General features: G+C 39.6%; 1 protein-coding gene and 1 long non-coding RNA gene across 2 annotated transcripts in view; one reads left to right on the top strand and one right to left on the bottom strand.

Moving 5' to 3' along the window:
- The window catches only part of LOC147023552 (72 kDa type IV collagenase-like), a 64,115-nt gene that overhangs the window by 26,487 nt on the left and 16,472 nt on the right, over window positions 1–21,156 (top strand). Inside the window, exons 5-7 of the mRNA XM_085889047.1 lie at window positions 1,645–1,818; window positions 19,375–19,548; window positions 19,722–19,895. Coding sequence (XP_085745173.1) covers window positions 1,645–1,818; window positions 19,375–19,548; window positions 19,722–19,895 — 522 coding nt within the window. The remainder of the gene's footprint in view (window positions 1–1,644; window positions 1,819–19,374; window positions 19,549–19,721; window positions 19,896–21,156) is intronic.
- LOC147023553 (uncharacterized) overlaps window positions 1–21,156 on the bottom strand; it is a 102,025-nt gene that overhangs the window by 67,003 nt on the left and 13,866 nt on the right. The window lies entirely within an intron of this gene.

Raw genomic sequence — 21,156 nt, 5'->3', positions numbered from 1 at the left:
TCATAATACGCTCGTTGACCGGTGTTACCTCAATTATCATTGGGGTCAGCTTATTGGACACAGCTGCAGCAACTCCTTGAGTATGGTAACCATCAGAGCGACCAGACCAATAGTATGTGTCACCACCAGCCATGATCTCACCAATATCCAGTCTCCGAATCTCAGAGAGTGCTGCAATACCGATGTCCAAACGCTTGAGCTCAGATGACAACCGAGACAGATGTTCATCCTCTCTTTGGGATATGACATTCCACGCACCCACCCGAAGGGACCGCCTCATGTTAACCAAAGGAGACTGCCGTCAAGTGGACGACACCTCAGCACCACCCCGTCACAAACTACCGCAACCCCAACACACACTTCCGCAACCCCGACACACACTACAGCTTGCTGCCTTTCAGCATCCTCATCTGTGTCCATTTTTTTGCCACGAAGTACTGCTTCAGACGATCAGTATGGCCTTCCCAATCATCCCCCACTATGTATTCTTGCAATATTCGGATGCATTAAGACTTCCTCGTCTCCAATGTAATGTACTCGACAGACAGGGATGAAGGTTCTGAAGTGGGAACAACAGGTTTAATCCGGACACAGACACAACACAGCACAGCATCGGAACATCGGCGGGTCACATGACTCTGCTTCACCACACCCCGGTGCACCCATGTATGCATGCATTATCATAAACTACTGATACTTCTCAACCTCCATCATTCAACCTCCATCGTTCAACCTCCATCATTCTTGCATAAAGAGTCATGTAAGCAGCTTTGTCAGCCTAAGATCGTTGTCGTTTACCTGGAGGCCTAGCAAGTCAAAACAGCTCTGATCCGTTCATCTGAGGGAGACGCGATAAGTATAGAATGCCTTAATCACGTCGAGTTCCCTCAAAACTTCTTTCAGATTAATAGCGACTGCTAAAAAATGTAATTTTACTTTGGAGAGAATTGACTGAAACGTTTGTGGTTTTATAATAATTTTTACATCCGGAAGGTGGTGTGCCCCATGAAAGCCATGATAACTTCGATTATACACCTCAACACAGTGTTCGTACAAGATGCAAAACCCCCATTGGGGATGGGGGAAAGATAAATCGCTACAACCTCCATCGTGTGACTCTTAGTCTTTATGTCGAGTTTGGTTGCAATTGGATAAGTAACCACCGAATGCATCGCAGTCAAAAAAACTGTCAGACAGAAAGACACAAATGAAAGTGTATTTTTGGAAGATTATTGTTAAAATCATGGAAAACAATAGATGACGGTGCTAATATGGATAAGACCTCACTTCACAATATGGATATTAAAATGTTTGTGCTGGCTAAAGAGTTGCATATCGTCTGCATCTATTATATGCATGAGCTTAGCATGAGCAACAGCATCCTACATCTGCATAGGATTGTACTGCAACCAATGTAGGGAAGATAATAAATTCTCAATTTTGTTGACCAGTCCTCTCCAGTTTCATCGCTTATCGGCGAGTCATCGGCGACAACGTAGACAGAAACTCACACCACCAAACACTTATCACATGCAATGCCAACAGCAGTAATCACATAAATATCATAGGACATGTTTGGGCCTATTTTTATTCAGAGCATCATTTTTAAAGTTCTGCATCCAAAATGTTTATTGCATCTTGCAGTGGTGAAAACTCGATTGGGCAATGCCGAAGGAGACTTCTGCATGTTTCCCTTCACCTTTGAGGGTCAAGAATTCACATCATGCACGAAGGCAGGCCGTAAAGATGGTCTGCTGTGGTGTGCCACGACAGACAACTATGACCGTGATCGCCTCTACGGTTATTGTCCTCAGGAAGGTAAAATAATTGCTAAGTGTATCAAAATTTAACTTCGTATCATATTATACGTGGATGTTTGAAAAGTAAATCAAAATATTGATCCCAGTTGTCATCTTCAACAGCAAATTGACATACTTTGGACATAGAATTGCATGTATGTCTTGATATGTTTCCCTATGTTGGCCGTACAGGTTGATTGCGTTATCATGCCGGTAGAGTTAATGAAACACCACAATTGCATACTAATCTGTGCTGAAATACCAACAAATTGCTCATTCAATTGTTAGATCAAGTTGAAGTCACAAGCAGTGGTGTATAAAGGGGGGGTGCACGGAGGGCGGTCTACCCCAGGTGACAGCCGGGGGAGAGGGTGCCATTGGGACAGTTAAAATACCAGTATGATGATAGAACGATGGTTTTAGATGCAAGTGACATTATAATTTTATTCTTTACCTAATAATAAAGACAATAACTCAGAACTAAAACCATTGTTATATCATCATACACGGAACTGAACATAAACGTGGAGCAGGAACACAGCATTATATTACAAGGCAGGAGGTGGTGGAAATAGTGGTTGATGGGAGGAGGAGGGGGAGCTGATGATGTGCTTGACATGGGTTGGTCAGTGGATGAAGCAGATGTTGATGGCTTGAAGTAGCTGCTGAGAGTAGAGTGTTAACAGTTTTTTAATTTCTCCTCGAGTCCTCATGTGAAGCACGACAGCACGATCCTAGAAATGTTATTTTTATCAACAGCTTTCTCCACCAATTAGAATCACGCTTTCATAAGTTACCAGGGCACTATGCATTGTAGGAAAGGTCATGATTTGTTATTTTGGTTGACCTCAGCTTAAACTCATAAGCATACACCAGACACGTCTCGGGCACGATGGTAGCTCGACGAGCTTCCAGTACTGTGAAAAGTAAATTACATTACTGTACTGTATCTGTAAATTACTGTACTGTTTCCGCATGCCTTCTGAAAAATTAATTAAATTACTGTGCTATATCCGCACGCCTTCTGAAAAGTTAATTACATGACTGTACTGTATCCACACGCCTTCTGAAAAGTTAATTACATGACTTACTGTATCCGCACGCCTTGTGAAAAGTTAATTACATTACTGTACTGTATCCGCACGCCTTCTGAAAAGTTAATTACATGACTGTACTGTATCAACACACCTTCTGAAAAGTTAATTAAATTACTGTACTGTATCCACACACCTTCTGAAAAGTCAATTACATTACTGTACTGTATCAACACACCTTCTGAAAAGTTAATTACATTACTGTACTGTATCCACACACCTTCTGAAAAGTTAATTAAATTACTGCACTGTATCCACACACCTGAAAAGTTAATTACATTACTGTACTGTATCAACACACCTTCTGAAAAGTTAATTACATTACTGTACTGTATCCACACACCTTCTGAAAAGTTAATTAAATTGCTGTGCTGTATCCGCACGCCTTCTAAAAAATTAATTACATTCCTACAATGTGTCCGCACGCCTTCTAAAAATTTAAATAAATTACTTTACTGTTTTTGCATGCCTTCTGAAAAATTAATTAAATTACTGTACTGTATCCACACGCCTTCTAAAAAATTAAATAAGTCACGGTACTGTTTTTGCATGCCTTCTGAAAAATTAATTAAATTACTGTGCTATATCCGCACACCTTCTGAAAAGTTAATTACATTACTGTACTGTATCCACACACCTTCTGAAAAGTTAATTAAATTGCTGTGCTGTATCCGCACGCCTTCTAAAAAATTAATTACATTCCTACAATGTGTCCGCACGCCTTCTAAAAATTTAAATAAATTACTTTACTGTTTTTGCATGCCTTCTGAAAAATTAATTAAATTACTGTACTGTATCCACACGCCTTCTAAAAAATTAAATAAGTCACGGTACTGTTTTTGCATGCCTTCTGAAAAATTAATTAAATTACTGTGCTATATCCGCACACCTTCTGAAAAGTTAATTATATTACTGTACTGTATCCACACACCTTCTGAAAAGTTAATTACATTACTGTACTGTATCCACACGCCTTCTGAAAAGTTAATTACATTACTGTACTGTATCCACACGCCTTCTGAAAAGTTAATTACATTACTGTACTGTATCCACACGCCTTCTGAAAAGTTAATTACATGACTGTACTGTATCCACACACCTTCTGAAAAGTTAATTACATTACTGTACTGTATCCACACGCCTTCTGAAAAGTTAATTACATGACTGTACTGTATCCACACGCCTTCTGAAAAGTTAATTACATTACTGTACTGTATCCACACGCCTTCTGAAAAGTTAATTACATTACTGTACTGTATCCACACACCTTCTGAAAAGTTAATTACATGACTGTACTGTATCCACACACCTTCTGAAAAGTTAATTACATTACTGTACTGTATCCACACACCTTCTGAAAAGTTAATTATATTACTGTACTGTATCCGCACACCTTCTGAAAAGTTAATTACATTACTGTACTGTATCCACACACCTTCTGAAAAGTTAATTATATTACTGTACTGTATCCACACACCTTCTGAAAAGTTAATTACATTACTGTACTGTATCCACACACCTTCTGAAAAGTTAATTACATTACTGTACTGTATCCACACACCTTCTGAAAAGTTAATTATATTACTGTACTGTATCCACACACCTTCTGAAAAGTTAATTATATTACTGTACTGTATCCACACACCTGAAAAGTTAATTACATTACTGTACTGTATCCACACACCTTCTGAAAAGTTAATTATATTACTGTACTGTATCCACACACCTTCTGAAAAGTTAATTGCATTACTGTACTGTATCCGCACACCTTCTGAAAAGTTAATTACATTACTGTACTGTATCCACACACCTTCTGAAAAGTTAATTAAATTACTGTGCTGTATCCACGCACCTTCTGAAAAGTTAATTAAATTACTGTGCTGTATCCGCACGCCTTCTAAAAAATTAATTACATTCCTATAATGTGTCCGCACGCCTTCTAAAAAATTAAATAAATTACTGTACTGTTTTTGCATGCCTTCTGAAAAATTAATCAAATTACTGTGCTGTATCCACACGCCTTCTAAAAAATTAAATGAATTACTGTACTGTTTTCGCATGCCTTCTGAAAAATTAATTAAACTACTGTACTGTATCCACACACCTGAAAAGTTAATTACATGACTGTACTGTATCCACACACCTTCTGAAAAGTTAATTACATGACTGTACTGTATCCACACATCTTCCGAAAAGTTAATTAAATTACTGTACTGTATCCGCACGCCTTCTTAAAAATGAATTACATGACTGTACTGTATCCACACACCTTCTGAAAGGTTAATTACATTACTGGACTGTATCAACACACCTTCTGAAAAGTTAATTACATTAATGTACTGTTTCAACACACCTTCTGAAAAGTTAATTACATGACTGCAATGTATCCACACACCTTCTGAAAGGTTAATTACATGACTGCACTGTATCCACACACCTTCTGAAAGGTTAATTACATAACTGTACTGTATCCATACACCATCTGAAAAGTTAATTACATTACTGTACTGTATCCATACACCTTCTGAAAAGTTAATTACATTACTGTACTGTATCCGCACGCCTTCTAAAAAAATTAATTACATTACTGTACTGTATCCACACACCATAAAAGTTAATTACATTACTGTACTGTATCCACACACCTTCTGAAAAGTTAATTACAATACAGTACTGTAACCGCACGCGTTCTGAAAAATTAAATAAATTACTGTACTGTATCCACACACCTGAAAAGTTAATAACATTACTGTACTGTATCATCCGCACGCGTTCTGAAAAATTAAATAAATTACTGTACTGTATCCACACGCCTTCTGAAAAGTTAATTACATTACTGTACTGTATCCGCACGCGTTCTGAAAAATTAAATAAGTTACTGTACTGTATCCACACGCCTTCTGAAAAGTTAATTACATGACTGCACTGTATCCACACACCTTCTGAAAAGTTAATTACATTACTGTACTGTATCCACACACCTTGTGAAAAGTTAATTATATTACTGTACTTTATCCACACACCTGAAAAGTTAATTACATTACTGTACTGTATCCACACACCTGAAAAGTTAATTACATTACTGTACTGTATCCACACACCTTCTGAAAAGTTAATTATATTACTGTACTGTATCCACACACCTTCTGAAAAGTTAATTATATTACTGTACTGTATCCACACACCTTCTGAAAAGTTAATTATATTACTGTACTGTATCCACACACCTTCTGAAAAGTTAATTATATTACTGTACTGTATCCACACACCTTCTGAAAAGTTAATTACATTACTGTACTGTATCCGCACACCTTCTGAAAAGTTAATTACATTACTGTACTGTATCCACACACCTTCTGAAAAGTTAATTACATCACTGTACTGTATCCATACACCTTCTGAAAAGTTAATTAAGTTACTGCACTGTATCCGCATGCCTTCTTAAAAATGAATTACATGACTGTACTGTATCCACACACCTTCTGAAAGGTTAATTACATTACTGTACTGTATCCATACACCTGAAAAGTTAATTACATTACTGTACTGTATCCATACACCTCTGAAAAGTTAATTACATTACTGTTCTGTATCCGCACGGCTTCTAAAAAAATTAATTACATTACTGTACTGTATCCACACACCTTAAAAGTTAATTACATTACTGTCCTGTATCCACACACCTTCTGAAAAGTTAATTACAATACTGTACTGTAACCGCACGCGTTCTGAAAAATTAAATAAATTACTGTACTGTATCCACACACCTTCTGAAAAGTTAATAACATTACTGTACTGTATACGCACGCGTTCTGAAAAATTAAAAAAATTACTGTACTGTATCCACACGCCTTCTGAAAAGTTAATTACATGACTGCACTGTATCCACACACCTTCTGAAAGGTTAATTACATTACTGTACTGTATCCACACACCTTCTGAAAGGTTAATTACAATACTGTACTGTATCCGCACACCTTCTGAAAAGTTAATAACATTACTGTACTGTATCCGCACGCGTTCTGAAAAATTAAATAAATTACTGTACTGTATCCACACACCTTCTGAAAAGTTAATAACATTACTGTACTGTAACCGCACGCGTTCTGAAAAATTAAATAAATTCCTGTACTGTATCCACACGCCTTCTGAAAAGTTAATTACATGACTGCACTGTATCCACACACCTTCTGAAAGGTTAATTACAATACTGTACTGTATCCGCACACCTTCTGAAAAGTTAATAACATTACTGTACTGTATCCGCACGCGTTCTGAAAAATTAAATAAATTACTGTACTGTATCCACACGCCTTCTGAAAAGTTAATTACATGACTGTACTGTATCCACACACCTTCTGAAAGGTTAATTACAATACTGTACTGTATCCGCACACCTTCTGAAAAGTTAATAACATTACTGTACTGTATCCGCACGCGTTCTGAAAAATTCAATAAATCACTGTACTGTATCCACACACCTTCTGAAAATTTAATTACATGACTGCACTGTATCCACACACCTTCTGAAAGGTTAATTACATTACTGTACTGTATCCACACACCTTCTGAAAGGTTAATTACAATACTGTACTGTATCCGCACACCTTCTGAAAAGTTAATTACATTACTGTACTGTATCCGCACACCTTCTGAAAAGTTAATTACAATACTGTACTGTAACCGCACGCGTTCTGAAAAATTAAATAAATTACTGTACTGCATCCACACGCCTTCTGAAAAGTTAATTACATTACTGTACTGTAACTGCACATGTTCTGAAAAATTAAATAAATTACTGTACTGTATCCACACGCCTTCTGAAAAGTTAATTACATTACTGTACTGTATCCGCACACCTTCTGAAAAGTTAATTACATTACTGTACTGTATCCGCACATCTTCTGAAAAATTAAATAAATTACTGTACTGTATCCACACACCTTCTGAAAAATTAATTAAATTACTGTGCTGTTTCCGCACGCCTTCTGAAAAGTTAATTACATTACTGTACTGTGTCTGCAGACCTGAAAATTAATTAAATTACCGTACTGTATGCCCAGGGTGTTGGGTATGAACTGAACCAACATGTTGGGTATGAACCGACTGAGGTAATTAACCACACCCAGAACTAGCTGCAGCTCCAAACGTGACAGAGCAGTTGGCAGTCCCAACACGGCTTGCTCTTTGTCTTCATCCAGGCGAACCCCAGCAGAGGTGAGGACATGACCCATGTATTTTACCTTTCCCTTCTTCCAGTGGATCTTGCTCTGGTTGAATTTGACGTTTTTCTCTCATGCATGGTCCAGTACCTTGCTTGTGATGGTGTCGTGCTCAGTAGGGGTGGTTGCAGCAAGGATTATGTTATTTGCAATGCAGAAGACCCCATCAATGTCTCCAAATGTGCTCTCATTCCCTCTTGGAGAACTTCGCAAGCTGATGTCACAATGAACAGTAGATGGTTAAATCAATGACACCTCAGAAGATAATTAAAAGTGCACTTGAGGGCACTCTCTTGAATTAATTGAACCTGCCAGAAAGAGTCCTTTTGGTCAAATATACTGAAGACCTTCTTTCAGGCGAGCTGACCCATGACTCCATCTGTTGTGGGGATGTCGTGGTGCTCACTTTTAATAGCCTTGTTGAGATTCCTGGGGTCGAGACACAAACGCAATGATTTATCTTTCTTCTTGACGATGACAAGATTATGCACCCAGTGCATTGGTCCATCCACCTTGGAAATGATACCCTGAGCCTCTACGTCACGCAGTTTGGCCCTCAAGCGCTCATGTAGGCTGAGAGGTGCACGATGAGATGGCTCGATGACTGGCTGAATCCAGTTCAATGTGGTACGGTGTGACGAACTTCCCCACTGTAGCTTTTCAATTGGATCATTGAGTTTATAGTCTTGACTGGCTTTTGCATGGAATTGAATAGTCTGCGAGGGAGTATTTCCTGGGATACTCCTGTACTCATGTGATACCTCTGCTCCAGAGTCAACCTCAACCTTTACCCTATGGCCATTGATGTTGATGTTCGCAAACCAAGAGAAGTCTGGCTTCATGACCTGCATGTCTCCTACCAGCAATGTAGACACGCCATTAATGTACAAGTCACTAAGAGATGGCAGTTCGGTCGACGCCCTGCTCATTGCCAATGCATGAACACACTTGGATTGCTGGCAGACCTCTGAAAAATGTTTCTGCTTATTACAATTCCTGCAGCATTTCCTAAAGGCAGGGCATTGGCTAGGTTGATGAATACACCCGCAGTTCCCACAATTTTGGGTGTGCTTGTTGCTCTTGGTCGACCCAGGCTTTGGTGCAAATGGACCCTTGCCAGCAGACTTGAGACTGCGGTTCCCTTGGTGATGAATTAAGTCAATGTCTTGGGAGAGCCCGGTACAGCTGATGTGGGAGTGGACGTCATGGCCATTGCATGTGATCTACTCGACTCAGCAGCCAAACAGAGTTATCACTTTTTCTAAAGTCAGTCTTGGTTCACGTAAGAGACACTCTTTTAAGGTGAGGTTGTGCATGGAAAAAATGATTTTCTCCCTGAGCACTGCGCTGCTGCTGCCCTGCACCCTATGAGAGGGTGTAGGGCAGCCCAGAATCGTGGCGAAACCCAATCCTTATCCCTGTGTCGTAAGAGGTGACCAGGGTTGCGTCAGGAAGGGCATCCGGCATAAAACCTGTGCCAAATCACTATGCAGATCATGCGGATGATCCGCTGTGGCGACCCCTAACGGGAGCAGCCAAAAGAAGAAGACGACTGTATCCCCAGGCCTTCTGAAAAGTTAATTACATTACTGTACTCTATCCGCACGCCTTCTGAAAAATGAATTATATGACTGAACTGTATCCACACGCCTTCTGAAAAGTTAATTACATTACTGTACTGTATCCCCAGGCCTCCTGAAAAATTAATTACATTACTGTACTGTATCCACAGGCCTCCTGAAAAATTAATTACATTACTGTACTGTATCCACAGGCCTCCTGAAAAATTAATTACATTACTGTACTGTATGTGCAGGCCTTCTGAAAAGTGAATCTCCTCCATTTAGTGGGGCAGATAACAGCAATTTTTGAGAGGAATCGTGCAAATGATGATACAAGCATCAAATTTGGCACATTTGTTCTCCAGAGGATTCTAATCAAATCTGCCCAAATGGCCATTTGAAAATCCAAATTTTGAAAAATTTGAAAAAAAAAAAAAAAACTTCAAAAAAGACAAGATCACGAATCAATGTTGGATGCTGGCTGAGATTGGTGAATGTTTCAGAAACATCATCAAAGACGTTCCAAGTCTGCCATGCAGTTTTCTTCCCTTTACTGCGGAAGGCAGACAGGACGTCACATCCAGTGAACGCATGGAAGTATGGGATCCCTCTAGCTTTCTCAGGCCCTATTGCAGAAACTACCTCATGGACTGGAATCCATCGCGCCTTGGCTCCTTGGCCAAAGGCAATTACCACATGTTCTCAAGACCTAGTTCCTGTAAGGATGGCACTACAGATATTGCTATGACTAGTACGTCAGTGTCATTAGCCTTAATGATAATGGACTTGCTACCATCCGTCGTTGCATCCCTGGCGTGTACAAATATTCGAGTGTCAGCTTCTTCATGACAACATGGAGACACCGCATCCAGTGACTTCCTTGTGTTGCTAATGGCATCTTCTCCTTTTGTGACAATGACTGTGCTTGTCATCTGTGCTTCACACATCTTTTCCGCAAGGAAATGAAACAGCTCAGTCTTGTTGCTGTCATCTCGAAGAAAGCTTCTCCAGTTACCTGGGATCTTACTGGTTCCTGTCACTCTTCTTCTGATTCCTTGCCCCCTTTGACTCTGAGATGACTGCATCTCCCCTTGGCTCTCTGTCTGGGATGTTCACTTGCGCTTCAAAAATTTCAGCCAGCTGTGCTTCAAATTTTTTTGAAGTTTTTTTTCTTCAAATATTTCAAAATTTGGATTTTCAAATGGCCAATCGGGCAGATTTGATCAGAAAGCCCTGCAGAACAGAAATGCCAAATTTGATGCTTGTATCATAATTTGCACGATTTTTCTACTATCTCCTACACTAATTAAATAGTTAATGCGCAGGAAAAACATCATCAGGAAATGACGTGGTGCAATCGCAAAGCATTCCTTGACATTGGATTTTCTGTTCCCTTTTTGAAAATTCTTCCTGGTGATGTTTTCTCTGGAGTTGAATATGTTTTTGTTATGCTCGGAGAGTACCCATCCTACAAGCGGTCTTGTTCCAAGCATGCAACACGTTCTTCTGACACATACCTTTATTTGGGCAGTGTACAGGCAAGTGACAGCTCTGTATCAGAAAAATAAATAACACGAGTTACGTGCATTAAGCAAAAACATACCTACTGTTTATAATTCGAAACACCTCACAGTACTGGAAAACGTGGGGACAGGAATACTGTACTGTAAATGGTGGAGACTTGTAATACCTTTTCCCACCTCGAAGTGGCACTACACGATACATATTTACATGGAGAATTTGCACACAACCCCCCCCACCCCTCCAAGACCACCGGCAAAGATAAAAACACCCCTAAACATTCATTGGGGTCATGCTGATCCTCTGTAGGAAGTTTGGATTTAATTGGCCCAGTGATGTAGGAGTAGTGCAACAAACAAACCCACAAACAAAAAAACCCACAAACACACAAACACCGGCCCATGAATTATTGTAAGCATCAATATGCCATGCAGTATTACCTGTTTGCTGAATTTTTAATGTCCTGCGTTTTTCTTATTTCCAATTTGCTTACTACAGGTAGCGTATTGTAATCCGCATAAAGTTTTACTTGCAAACATGATATATGTTTACTGTGTATTTAGATTTTATAATTATTCATCTCGGAGGCGAATTGGTGGGGGGGGGGTGCCAAAGAAGGGTCCACCCCTGGTGCCAAATACTCTCGGTACGCCTCTGGTCACAAGATACAAGTTCGTTCAGGACTTTTGGAGGAAAGGACCGTAATTTTCTACCCAAATGCTACAGAACTCTTCAAAAATAACAAGACAGATTTGAAATCCCTTAGTGCCCACTGTGGCCAAGTTACACATCAGCAAATCTGTGGCCCAACGTGCAAGAAAGATGGAACAAGAGCGAAAATTGCTTCACAATACATGTCCCTTGACAATGTGATATTTTCAATATCCTGATGTACATACATGAAGCAAAACCACGCGTGTGACCGGGGTGACCGTTCATAGCTGGATCGGGATTCGAACTCCAGCTCGACAGAGAGGCGACTGTGCATAATTGTAGGCCATCCACTGACACCCTTTAATTATGCTATTCACACAAAATCGAAATAAATGAAGGTTTTTGTGTGTAATTTCGGTTTTTGTCAGACTTTTCGCACCAGTAAACACATCCCTTTATTTGGGTTGTTTACAGTGGTGCATTCAGTGCAGAAAATATTTAAACTAACCTCATGTACATACGGTACATGAAGCAAGAACATGCGTACAGCTTATGTGTATATATAATACATCATGGTTATATACCTAGGATCATTCCAATTGCATTGAGCCATGAACTAACACCCAGGCCTAAGCCTAAGCCTGAGGCCTGCCGATCTGTGCTGATTCTTGCAATGGCGGCACATGATTTTAACGTGGTGGAATCAGACCAGCTGTTCAGCCAATCGGTGTAAAGCAGTCGGTGGAGTCAGGGTAGCTGAACACTGACCCATATATAATATCTGTGATATGTACTCAGTTTAAAAGGGCATAACTGAAAAAAATTTGACGAAACACCCCTGAAACTCGAACTTGTTGTGTAACTTATCATATTAAAGCCACGGACCAAGTTTCAGTTGAATATGTTAAATGATAGGGGGAAAAAGTCTGAAAAAAAAATCACATTTGGGATGGACAGATGGAGAGCAAACCTCTAGTCCCCTCCGGTGCAGTCATTCGGGGACTAATAAGAGTGTCTGGTGTGAAATGATTACAACGTGACCCATTGACTTATTACATGAGGACATTAATTTACTTGTAATCTCTCAGACATGTAGTTTTATATCACCATTTGTTTTTTCTTGTGGCGACAGTACACTCTGAAATAAATAAAAATTGCCTTCCTTCCTGATCTACTGTCTCAGGCCTTCAAGCTTTTGTTTTTTTTTGCTTTTATAATATTCGTGTGTCAGAAAGGGTCCAATTGTGTATTGAAATGCAAACATTTTAACCCCCACCTTCTCCCTCCCCCAACCTCCTCTTACTTATCTGTTCAATATCCACACAAGTCCTTTTATCTAATTTTTTCCCCATCTAAACTCAAACTCTCCTATCCCCTATTCTTTCCCCCTCTGTACATTTTTTTCACTTATCCCCAAATACAGGTGTATCAATAAAAGGTTCACCGCTTCAAATGACCTTTGTACTTTTAGTCATTACTTTAATTTTTTTAATTGTTTTGCACGAGTGATCAATGATCTTTGGAGAAGTCAATGAAACATAACCAAAGCATTCTACGGAAAAAAATGACGTTTTCTACGGAGCAAAGAGTAAACATTGTCTAGTGGTATTTTAAGACCAAATAAATTGCTTCCGTCTAGATGAGGTTCTGTCCTGAATGTGGAGTACATCCCAGAAACAAGCATAGCAAGCCAGCCATTTGGAAACTTTTGAAAAAGTTCAAAAGTGAAGGGACGATACTCAACATTAACAAGGGAAGGTCCAGTCGCCCAAGAAGTGTACATGGTGTAAAGGAAACATGGAATGAGTTCGTGAGTCAGTCATGCAAAGTCTGAAGACATCACCGACAATGATCGCCTTAACTGGGTCTCACTCCCAGCAGTATCAGAAGAATAATGAAACAAGATTTAAACCTCTTTCCTTACTTCATCACAACAGCCCATAAATTGACCGATGGGGATAAAGCAGCACAGAGTCGCCATGTGTGAGATGCTACAGCAGAAGATGGAGGCAAACCGAAACTGGATTCGTGATGTGTGGTATAGTGATGAGGCACACTTTCATGTCAATGGTGCTATCAATTCACACAACATTTTCTGAGGAAGTCAACGTCCAGATAAGGTTGAAGAGAAGTCGCTTAAGGGTCCGAAAGTCACTACTTTTGTGGCTGTCAGCGACAGAGGTGTGCTCGAGCCATATTGGTTTGAAGACAAAAACGGAAGAACGGTTACCATCAATCAAGAACGATACCGGTCGATTGTCAATGCATTTCACGAAGACTTGAAGCAATCGATGAGCACGGCAGCCCTCCGGTGACAGTGGTTCATGCAAGACAGTGCAACCCCGCATTCAGCGAAGGAAACAATTGCCTTTCTGCGTCAAAAATTCGGACAACGAGTTCTCAGTTTGCGTATGGAAAATGAATGGTCTCCACACAGCCCCGACCTCAATCCGCTGGATGTTTTTTCCCTCTTGGAGTTTGTAAGGATAATGTCTACGAGGAACACCCAATATCTGAACCTGATCTGAAGGCAGCAGTTGAGGCTTATGCGCAGACAGTAACCATTAGAACTTGCATCAACATCATTGAAAACTTCGCAATTCGTGTGAATGCATGTTGTGCGTGAGGTGTGCTCACATCGAACATCTCAACTATAAGCGCATTACCACAAATTGAGTTTCATTTCTCCATGTTTTCTTTTTCATTTTCTGAGTTAATTTTTTGTTTTATTACTCAATGTTTTGGTTCATCAAGTTTTGAAGTGGTTAACCTTTTATTGACACACCCTGTAGAAGCCATACATAGATGACATTTAAGGTTTAAAAATTTATGGGATCAAATTATGTCTGTCTTATTAAGCTTTATTGCTTCAACGTTATCCCTCATCTATTTTTATGAAACTCAACAATCAGATTTAATTACTTAATTATTGACAAACACCACTTGAAATTGTTTCATCAATACAAAGGTCTTTTGCTGGCATGAGCATGAGGGTCATTGATCCATTGATGAATTTCCTTTTTTTTAAACAATTTTATCAAAGGTTCATGGAAAAGCCTGAATGTAAATCATGTTGAACAAGAACATTAGGTGGCATAATTGTCCAATTACAATAATATTGTGAGATCAAAGACAAATCAACATATATATATATATATATATATATATATATATATATATATATATATATACATATATATATATATATATATATATATATATATACATATATACATATATATATATATATATATATATATATATATATATATATATATATACACATATATACATAGTTTGAACCTGAGCTCATGAGAGGTGGGCTCAGATGTGAACGATGAATTGGCCAAGCACTGAGCAATCCATGATTATCAGACTGTTGCAGATGAGAGCAAATTCAGTTTACTGTCTGCAAGAAGCAAACGCGTGATAATTTCCTGCCAGCCATGTGGTGCAGCCAGCTACAAGTACAGAGGGGTTTGTCATTTGGCACCAGGTATGGAGAAGACATCTTTCCATCTGTACATTATTCTTTCCATTATTTTTGTTTTATTTTGACGTGAATACAGTGTTGCCTTAGTGATGAGGACACCAGACTGGCATCTAATAGGTTTCAGGTTCAAATCTGGCTGAAAGCAGCAGTATTAAGGATGTGGATTTTCGGCTTGTGGAAACTGACCTCATCTCAATCGAATTGCCTTGTCACTCTCGTTTATTAAAACAGAAGAAGAGAAACCTCAGCTAGCTGGCTCATTTACAAACTTCAGGAAAAGTGAAACCATTCTGCTTTGATCTACATAACACATTGCCAGGCTGAATGATTTCTCCTTTATTGTCCCGTTGACTGTGGGGAGAAAAGACACCTCACGAAGGTGGTGTTGCTGGTAACCAGATTGCCCCTGAGAAGTGTCACTTCTCTGAAGGTCACCGACTGTCATTTTTGTCTGAAATCAAGTATTGTGCGTCGTCTATAGTATCTGTCTGCATATGTGCATGCGTAATTTGTGTGATGACTCTCCCATAGGCCTTAGACCCAGTAAATAAAAAGATAATGATCTATTGCTTCATATAATAATTGTGAATGACACAATTATGTAGAAATAATGTGCACACAGCTTTGTTAAGGAACTTCCGACCTGCACATTCATTTTAGACATTTTGATCAAGTTTTTCACAGAACATTCTTCTTCTTATATATTAACAAAAAATTAACGTGGCTGTTCATATTAAAGTATTATCCTTATTATAATTAATGGACCGGTGTTTGTGTGCTTGTTTGTTTGTTTGTTTGTGTGTTTGTGGGCTTGTGAGCTTGTTTGTCGTGCTACTCCTCCTACAGTTCTGGGCCAATTACATCCAGACTTAATACATAGGATCAGCATGCCCCCAATTCATGTAATGGGGTGTTTTTTTTTATTTATTTTATCTTTGCCGGTGGTCTTGGTGAGGTAAGATGGGATTGGGGACGCAAATTATGTATGTAAATGTGTATCGTGCAGCACCGCCTCCAGATGGTGGAGTGCATTGCAAGTCTCCACCATTTATAGTGTAGTATTCCTGTCCCTACATTCTCCAGTTCAGTGAGATGTTTGGAATTATAAGCAGTAGGTATGTTTTTGCTTCGTGCATGTAACCCTGATTTGATTTTGTTTTATTTTTACAATACAGAGCTGTCAATTGCCTACACACCACCCAAATAAACATATGCATCAGAAGAACATGTTGCATTCTTGGAAAAATAAGGCGGGTACTCTGCTAGTATATATATATATATATATATATATATATATATATATATATATATATATATATATATATATATATATATATATATATATATATATATATATATATATATATATATATATATATATATATATATGTTGTTGTTCGTCTTTCGGCTGCTCCCGTTAGGGGTCGCCACAGCAGATCATCCGTTATGATCCGCATACTGATTTGGCACAGGTTTTACGCGGATGCCCTTCCTGACGCAACCCTGGTCGCCTCTTACGATACAGGGATCAGGATTTGGGTTTCGCCATGATTCCGGGCTGCTCTACACCCTTCCCAGTGCAGAGTCCCCGTCCTCAAGCGATCCTCCAACCCAAGCCTCCGAGTAGCCGGATTACAGGCGCACGCCACTACGCCCGGTTATGTGTGTGTGTGTGTGTGTGTGTGTGTGTGTGTGTGTGTGTGTGTGTGTGTGTGTGTGTGTGTGTGTGTGTGTGTGTGTGTGTGTGTGTATATATATATATATATATATATATATATATATATATATATATATATATATATATATATATATATATATATATATATATATATATATATATATATATATACAGTGGGGAGAACAAGAATTTGATACACTGCCGATTTTGCAGGTTTTCCCACTTACTAAGCACATAGAGGTCTGTAATTTTTATCATAGGTACACTTCAACTGTGAATGATGGAATCTCAAACAAAAATCCTGAAAATCACTTTGTACGATTTTAAAATAATTAATTTGCATTTTATTGCATGAAATAAGTATTTGATACATCAGAAAAATAGAACTCAATATTTGGTACAGAAACCTTTGTTTGCAATTACAGAGATCAGACGTTTCCTGTAGTTCTTAACCAGGTTTGCACAGACTGCAGCAGGGATTTTGGCCCACTCCTCCATACAGATCTTCTGCAACTACTTCAGGTTTCGGGGTTGACGCTGGGCAACACAGACTTTCAGTTCCCTCCAAAGATTTTCTATTGGTTTCAGGTCTGAAGACTGGCTCGGCCACTCCAGGACCTTGAGATGCTTCTTATGGAGCCACTCCTTAGTTGCCCTGGCTGTATGTTTCAGGTCGTTGTCATGCTGGAAGACCCAGCCATGCCCCATCTTCAGTGCTCTTGTTGAGGGAAGGAGGTTGTTGGCCAAGATCTTGCGATACATGGCCCCATCCATCCTCCCCTCAATACGGTGCAGTCGTCCTGTCCCCTTGGCAGAAAAGCATCCCCAAAGAATGATGTTTCCACCTCCATGCTTCACGGTTGGGATGGTGTTCTTGGGGTTGTACTCATCCTTCTTCTTCCTCCAAACAGGGCGAGTGGAGTTTAAACCAAAAAGCTCTATTTTGTTCTCATCAGACCACATGACCTTCTCCCATTCCTCCTCTGGATCATCCAGATGGTCATTGGCAAACTTCAGACGGGCATGGACATGCGCTGGCTTGAGCAGAGGGAACTTGCGTGCGCTGCAGGATTTTAATCCATGACGGCGTAGTGTGTTACTTATGATTTTCTTTGATACTGTGGTCCCAGCTCTCTTCAAGTCATTGACCAGGTCCTGCCGTGTAGTTCTGGGCTGATCCCTCACCTTTCTCATGATCATTGAGGCTCCACGAGGTCAGATCTTGCATGGAGCCCCAGACCGAGGGAGATTGAGTGTTATCTTGAACTTCTTCCATTTTCTAATAATTGCGCCAACAGTTGTTGCCTTCTCACCAAGCTGCTTGCCTATTCTCCTGAGCCCAGAACAGCCTTGTGCAAGTCTACAATTTTGTCCCTGATGTCCTTAGACAGCTTTCTGGTCTTGCCCATTGTGGAGAGGTTGGAGTCTGATTGATTGAGTGTGGACAGCTGTCTTTTGTTCAGATCACGAGTTCAAACAGGTGCAGTTAATACAGGTAATGAGTGGAGAATGGGAGGGCTTCTTAAAGACAAAACTAACAGGTCTGTGAGAGCTGGAATTCTTACTGGTTGGTAAGTGATCAAATACTTATGTCATGCAATAAAATGCAAATTAATTATTTTAAAATCATACAATGTGATTTTCAGGATTTTTGTTTTAGATTCCGTCTTTCACAATTGAAGTGTACCTATGATAAAAATTACAGACCTCGAGGTGCTTTGAAAGTGGGAAAACCTGCAAAATCGGCAGTGTATCAAATACTTGTTCTCCCCACTGTATGTGTATATATATATATATATATATATATATATATATTAAATAGTAAAACCCTGGAACTGTGCATATTGAGTACAAGACAAATCATGCCCTATCACAGTCACAATATGGGATCAACAAGTACCGTCAGTCTCACGAGCGCATTGTCTATTGACTTGCTGCAGCACCGTTAGGAAACAGTTTTGCAGTTTAGAATAAAGACGAGTATAATTAGCTCTCCATCCTACAGTAACATCATAACATCACCGTCATGTCATGCTACAATGAGACCCCTAGAGGGCATCTCGCAGTGTGAATCAAGCCACACAGGCAATAGTTCAAAATGCCACAAACGATGCTATTTTCACTGCTTGTGGCATTTTGAACCATTGCTCACAAGTCTTGATTCACATTGTGAGATGCGTCCTCAGGGTCGCAGTATAGCACATCCTGACGGTGATCTCATGGTGTTGCTACAGGTTTGAGAGCTGCTTATAAGTTGTAATGCCAATGTAAAGAGACTTCCTCTCACAAATAAGTTACTGACATCCATCCCAATGATTGACGCTGAATTTGTGTCACAAATCATGTTGCAGGTTTGTTCACCACAGGTGGAAATGCAGAGGGGAAGCCTTGTGTATTTCCATTTACGTATGGAGCACGCACATACAACATTTGCACAACGGACGGACGAAGCGATCAGGAGCGATGGTGTGCCACTACCGATAATTACAACACAGATCTGAAGTACGGCTTTTGTCCTAACTCAGGTTGGATTGCTCTCATGTCTGATGGTTTGCATCATCTTCTTTGAATTGTTGATGCTAAGACCGATCACAGCAATGTGTTGCTGTCTGAACCAGACAATGGCATTGTTGGATAGAAGGTCTGAGGAAGAAGCATACCTTTTGTTCAGCCTTTTTTTTCCTGTGCTTAATTACAGTGTTGACTACAGTTGGTGGAAATTCAGGGAAGAGTCCCTGTTTCTTCCCTTTCAACTTTCTGGGACGGAGCTATAATGCCTGTACATCAGCTGGGCGGTTTGACGGAAAATTATGGTGTTCCACAACTGCCGACTATGAGAATGATCAGAAATGGGGATTCTGTACATCTTCAGGCAAGGTTAACACACACTAGTTTGCACCACGACACGACTTTCAATGCAGCAAATTATTCCAATTCTACTTACTTCTTTGCTATGTCATTTCTCCTGACTTTTCTTTCAGTTCTACTGATTTTAAAGACATGAAAGTCAGCATGACAATTTATTTCTGTAATACTTTTTACTTAGTCAGAAGTATCATCCCAGGTAATGAGGTGCAGGTGTTTACCTGCTATTCTATCTGTTTGCAAATTATAGCTTCGAGATGTTCGACACTTTTTTGTCAACTTTTGTAAAATATGGCCATTATTTATCGATTTTCTTAGAATTCATGTAGAGTTCACTAATGTAGCCTGAAAGTAACTTCACCCTTTGAAGGAATCTATATCTAGTGATGGGAATACGACATCAACTAATTCTGATCCTGTTCAAGATTAATTCAAAGATGAGGTTATTTGGTGTTGCAAATTGATGGTTAACCTGGGTCTCCTTTTTCTTTCTTGCTTAAAGTGAGATTTGTACCTCAACCAAATCGTGTCAACCTGCCATCTTGCAGCAAATTTCCATCAGCTGACCTGTAGGTGTATAATACAAGTGGATTTGGCTTGCATTCTCCAAACATATAAATATATCAATCAAGTGAAGAATGAGTGAGCAGTATGAACTCTATTTATGTGCAGCCCAAGCTCCACCCCACTCTCAGCTACACTGACCAAATTTGTTTACAAATATTTTCATTTATGGACATTTACAGTAAGCACAGTTTTGGGATTTTTTTTATTTCACCTGGACCTGGACACTTCAGTCATCGCTTGAGCCAACCACACAATTTTGATGAAACTTGGCCACAAGCTTCACATCTGATGCCGAACGAAGGTTTATTGACCGCATCAAAATCTGTGCTCATTATCGGGGTCTACGGGGTTTTTTTTGATCCCCCTCCCCCAAATAGGTATTTGCTCTCTTCTCCGAAACTACACACAATTTTGATGAAACTTCACCACAACCTTCATCACCCGTGATGTCCCAAAGTGTATCGACCGCATCAAAATCTGCGCTCATTAAAGGGGTCTACAGTGTGGGGGGGGGGGTTGAGCCCCCAAAATAGGTATTTGCTCTCTTCTTCAAAACGACACAATTTCGATGACACTTCACCACAACCTTCATCACCCATGATGTACCAAAGCTTGTTCATGGCATTACAAAACAAATCAGGGTCTAAGTGGGTATGTGGGGGTTTGAGTCACTGTTGCTCCTGATCCAAGTGAACTTCAGG

The sequence above is a fragment of the Eptatretus burgeri genome, chromosome 7 (genome assembly GCF_056783735.1).
Source record: "Eptatretus burgeri isolate ZD-2024b chromosome 7, Ebu_testis_v1, whole genome shotgun sequence".
In the NCBI taxonomy this organism is placed as follows: domain Eukaryota; kingdom Metazoa; phylum Chordata; class Myxini; order Myxiniformes; family Myxinidae; genus Eptatretus; species Eptatretus burgeri.
Note: the sequence above shows the minus strand (reverse complement) of the source record. Positions and strands in the feature narration are given on the sequence as shown.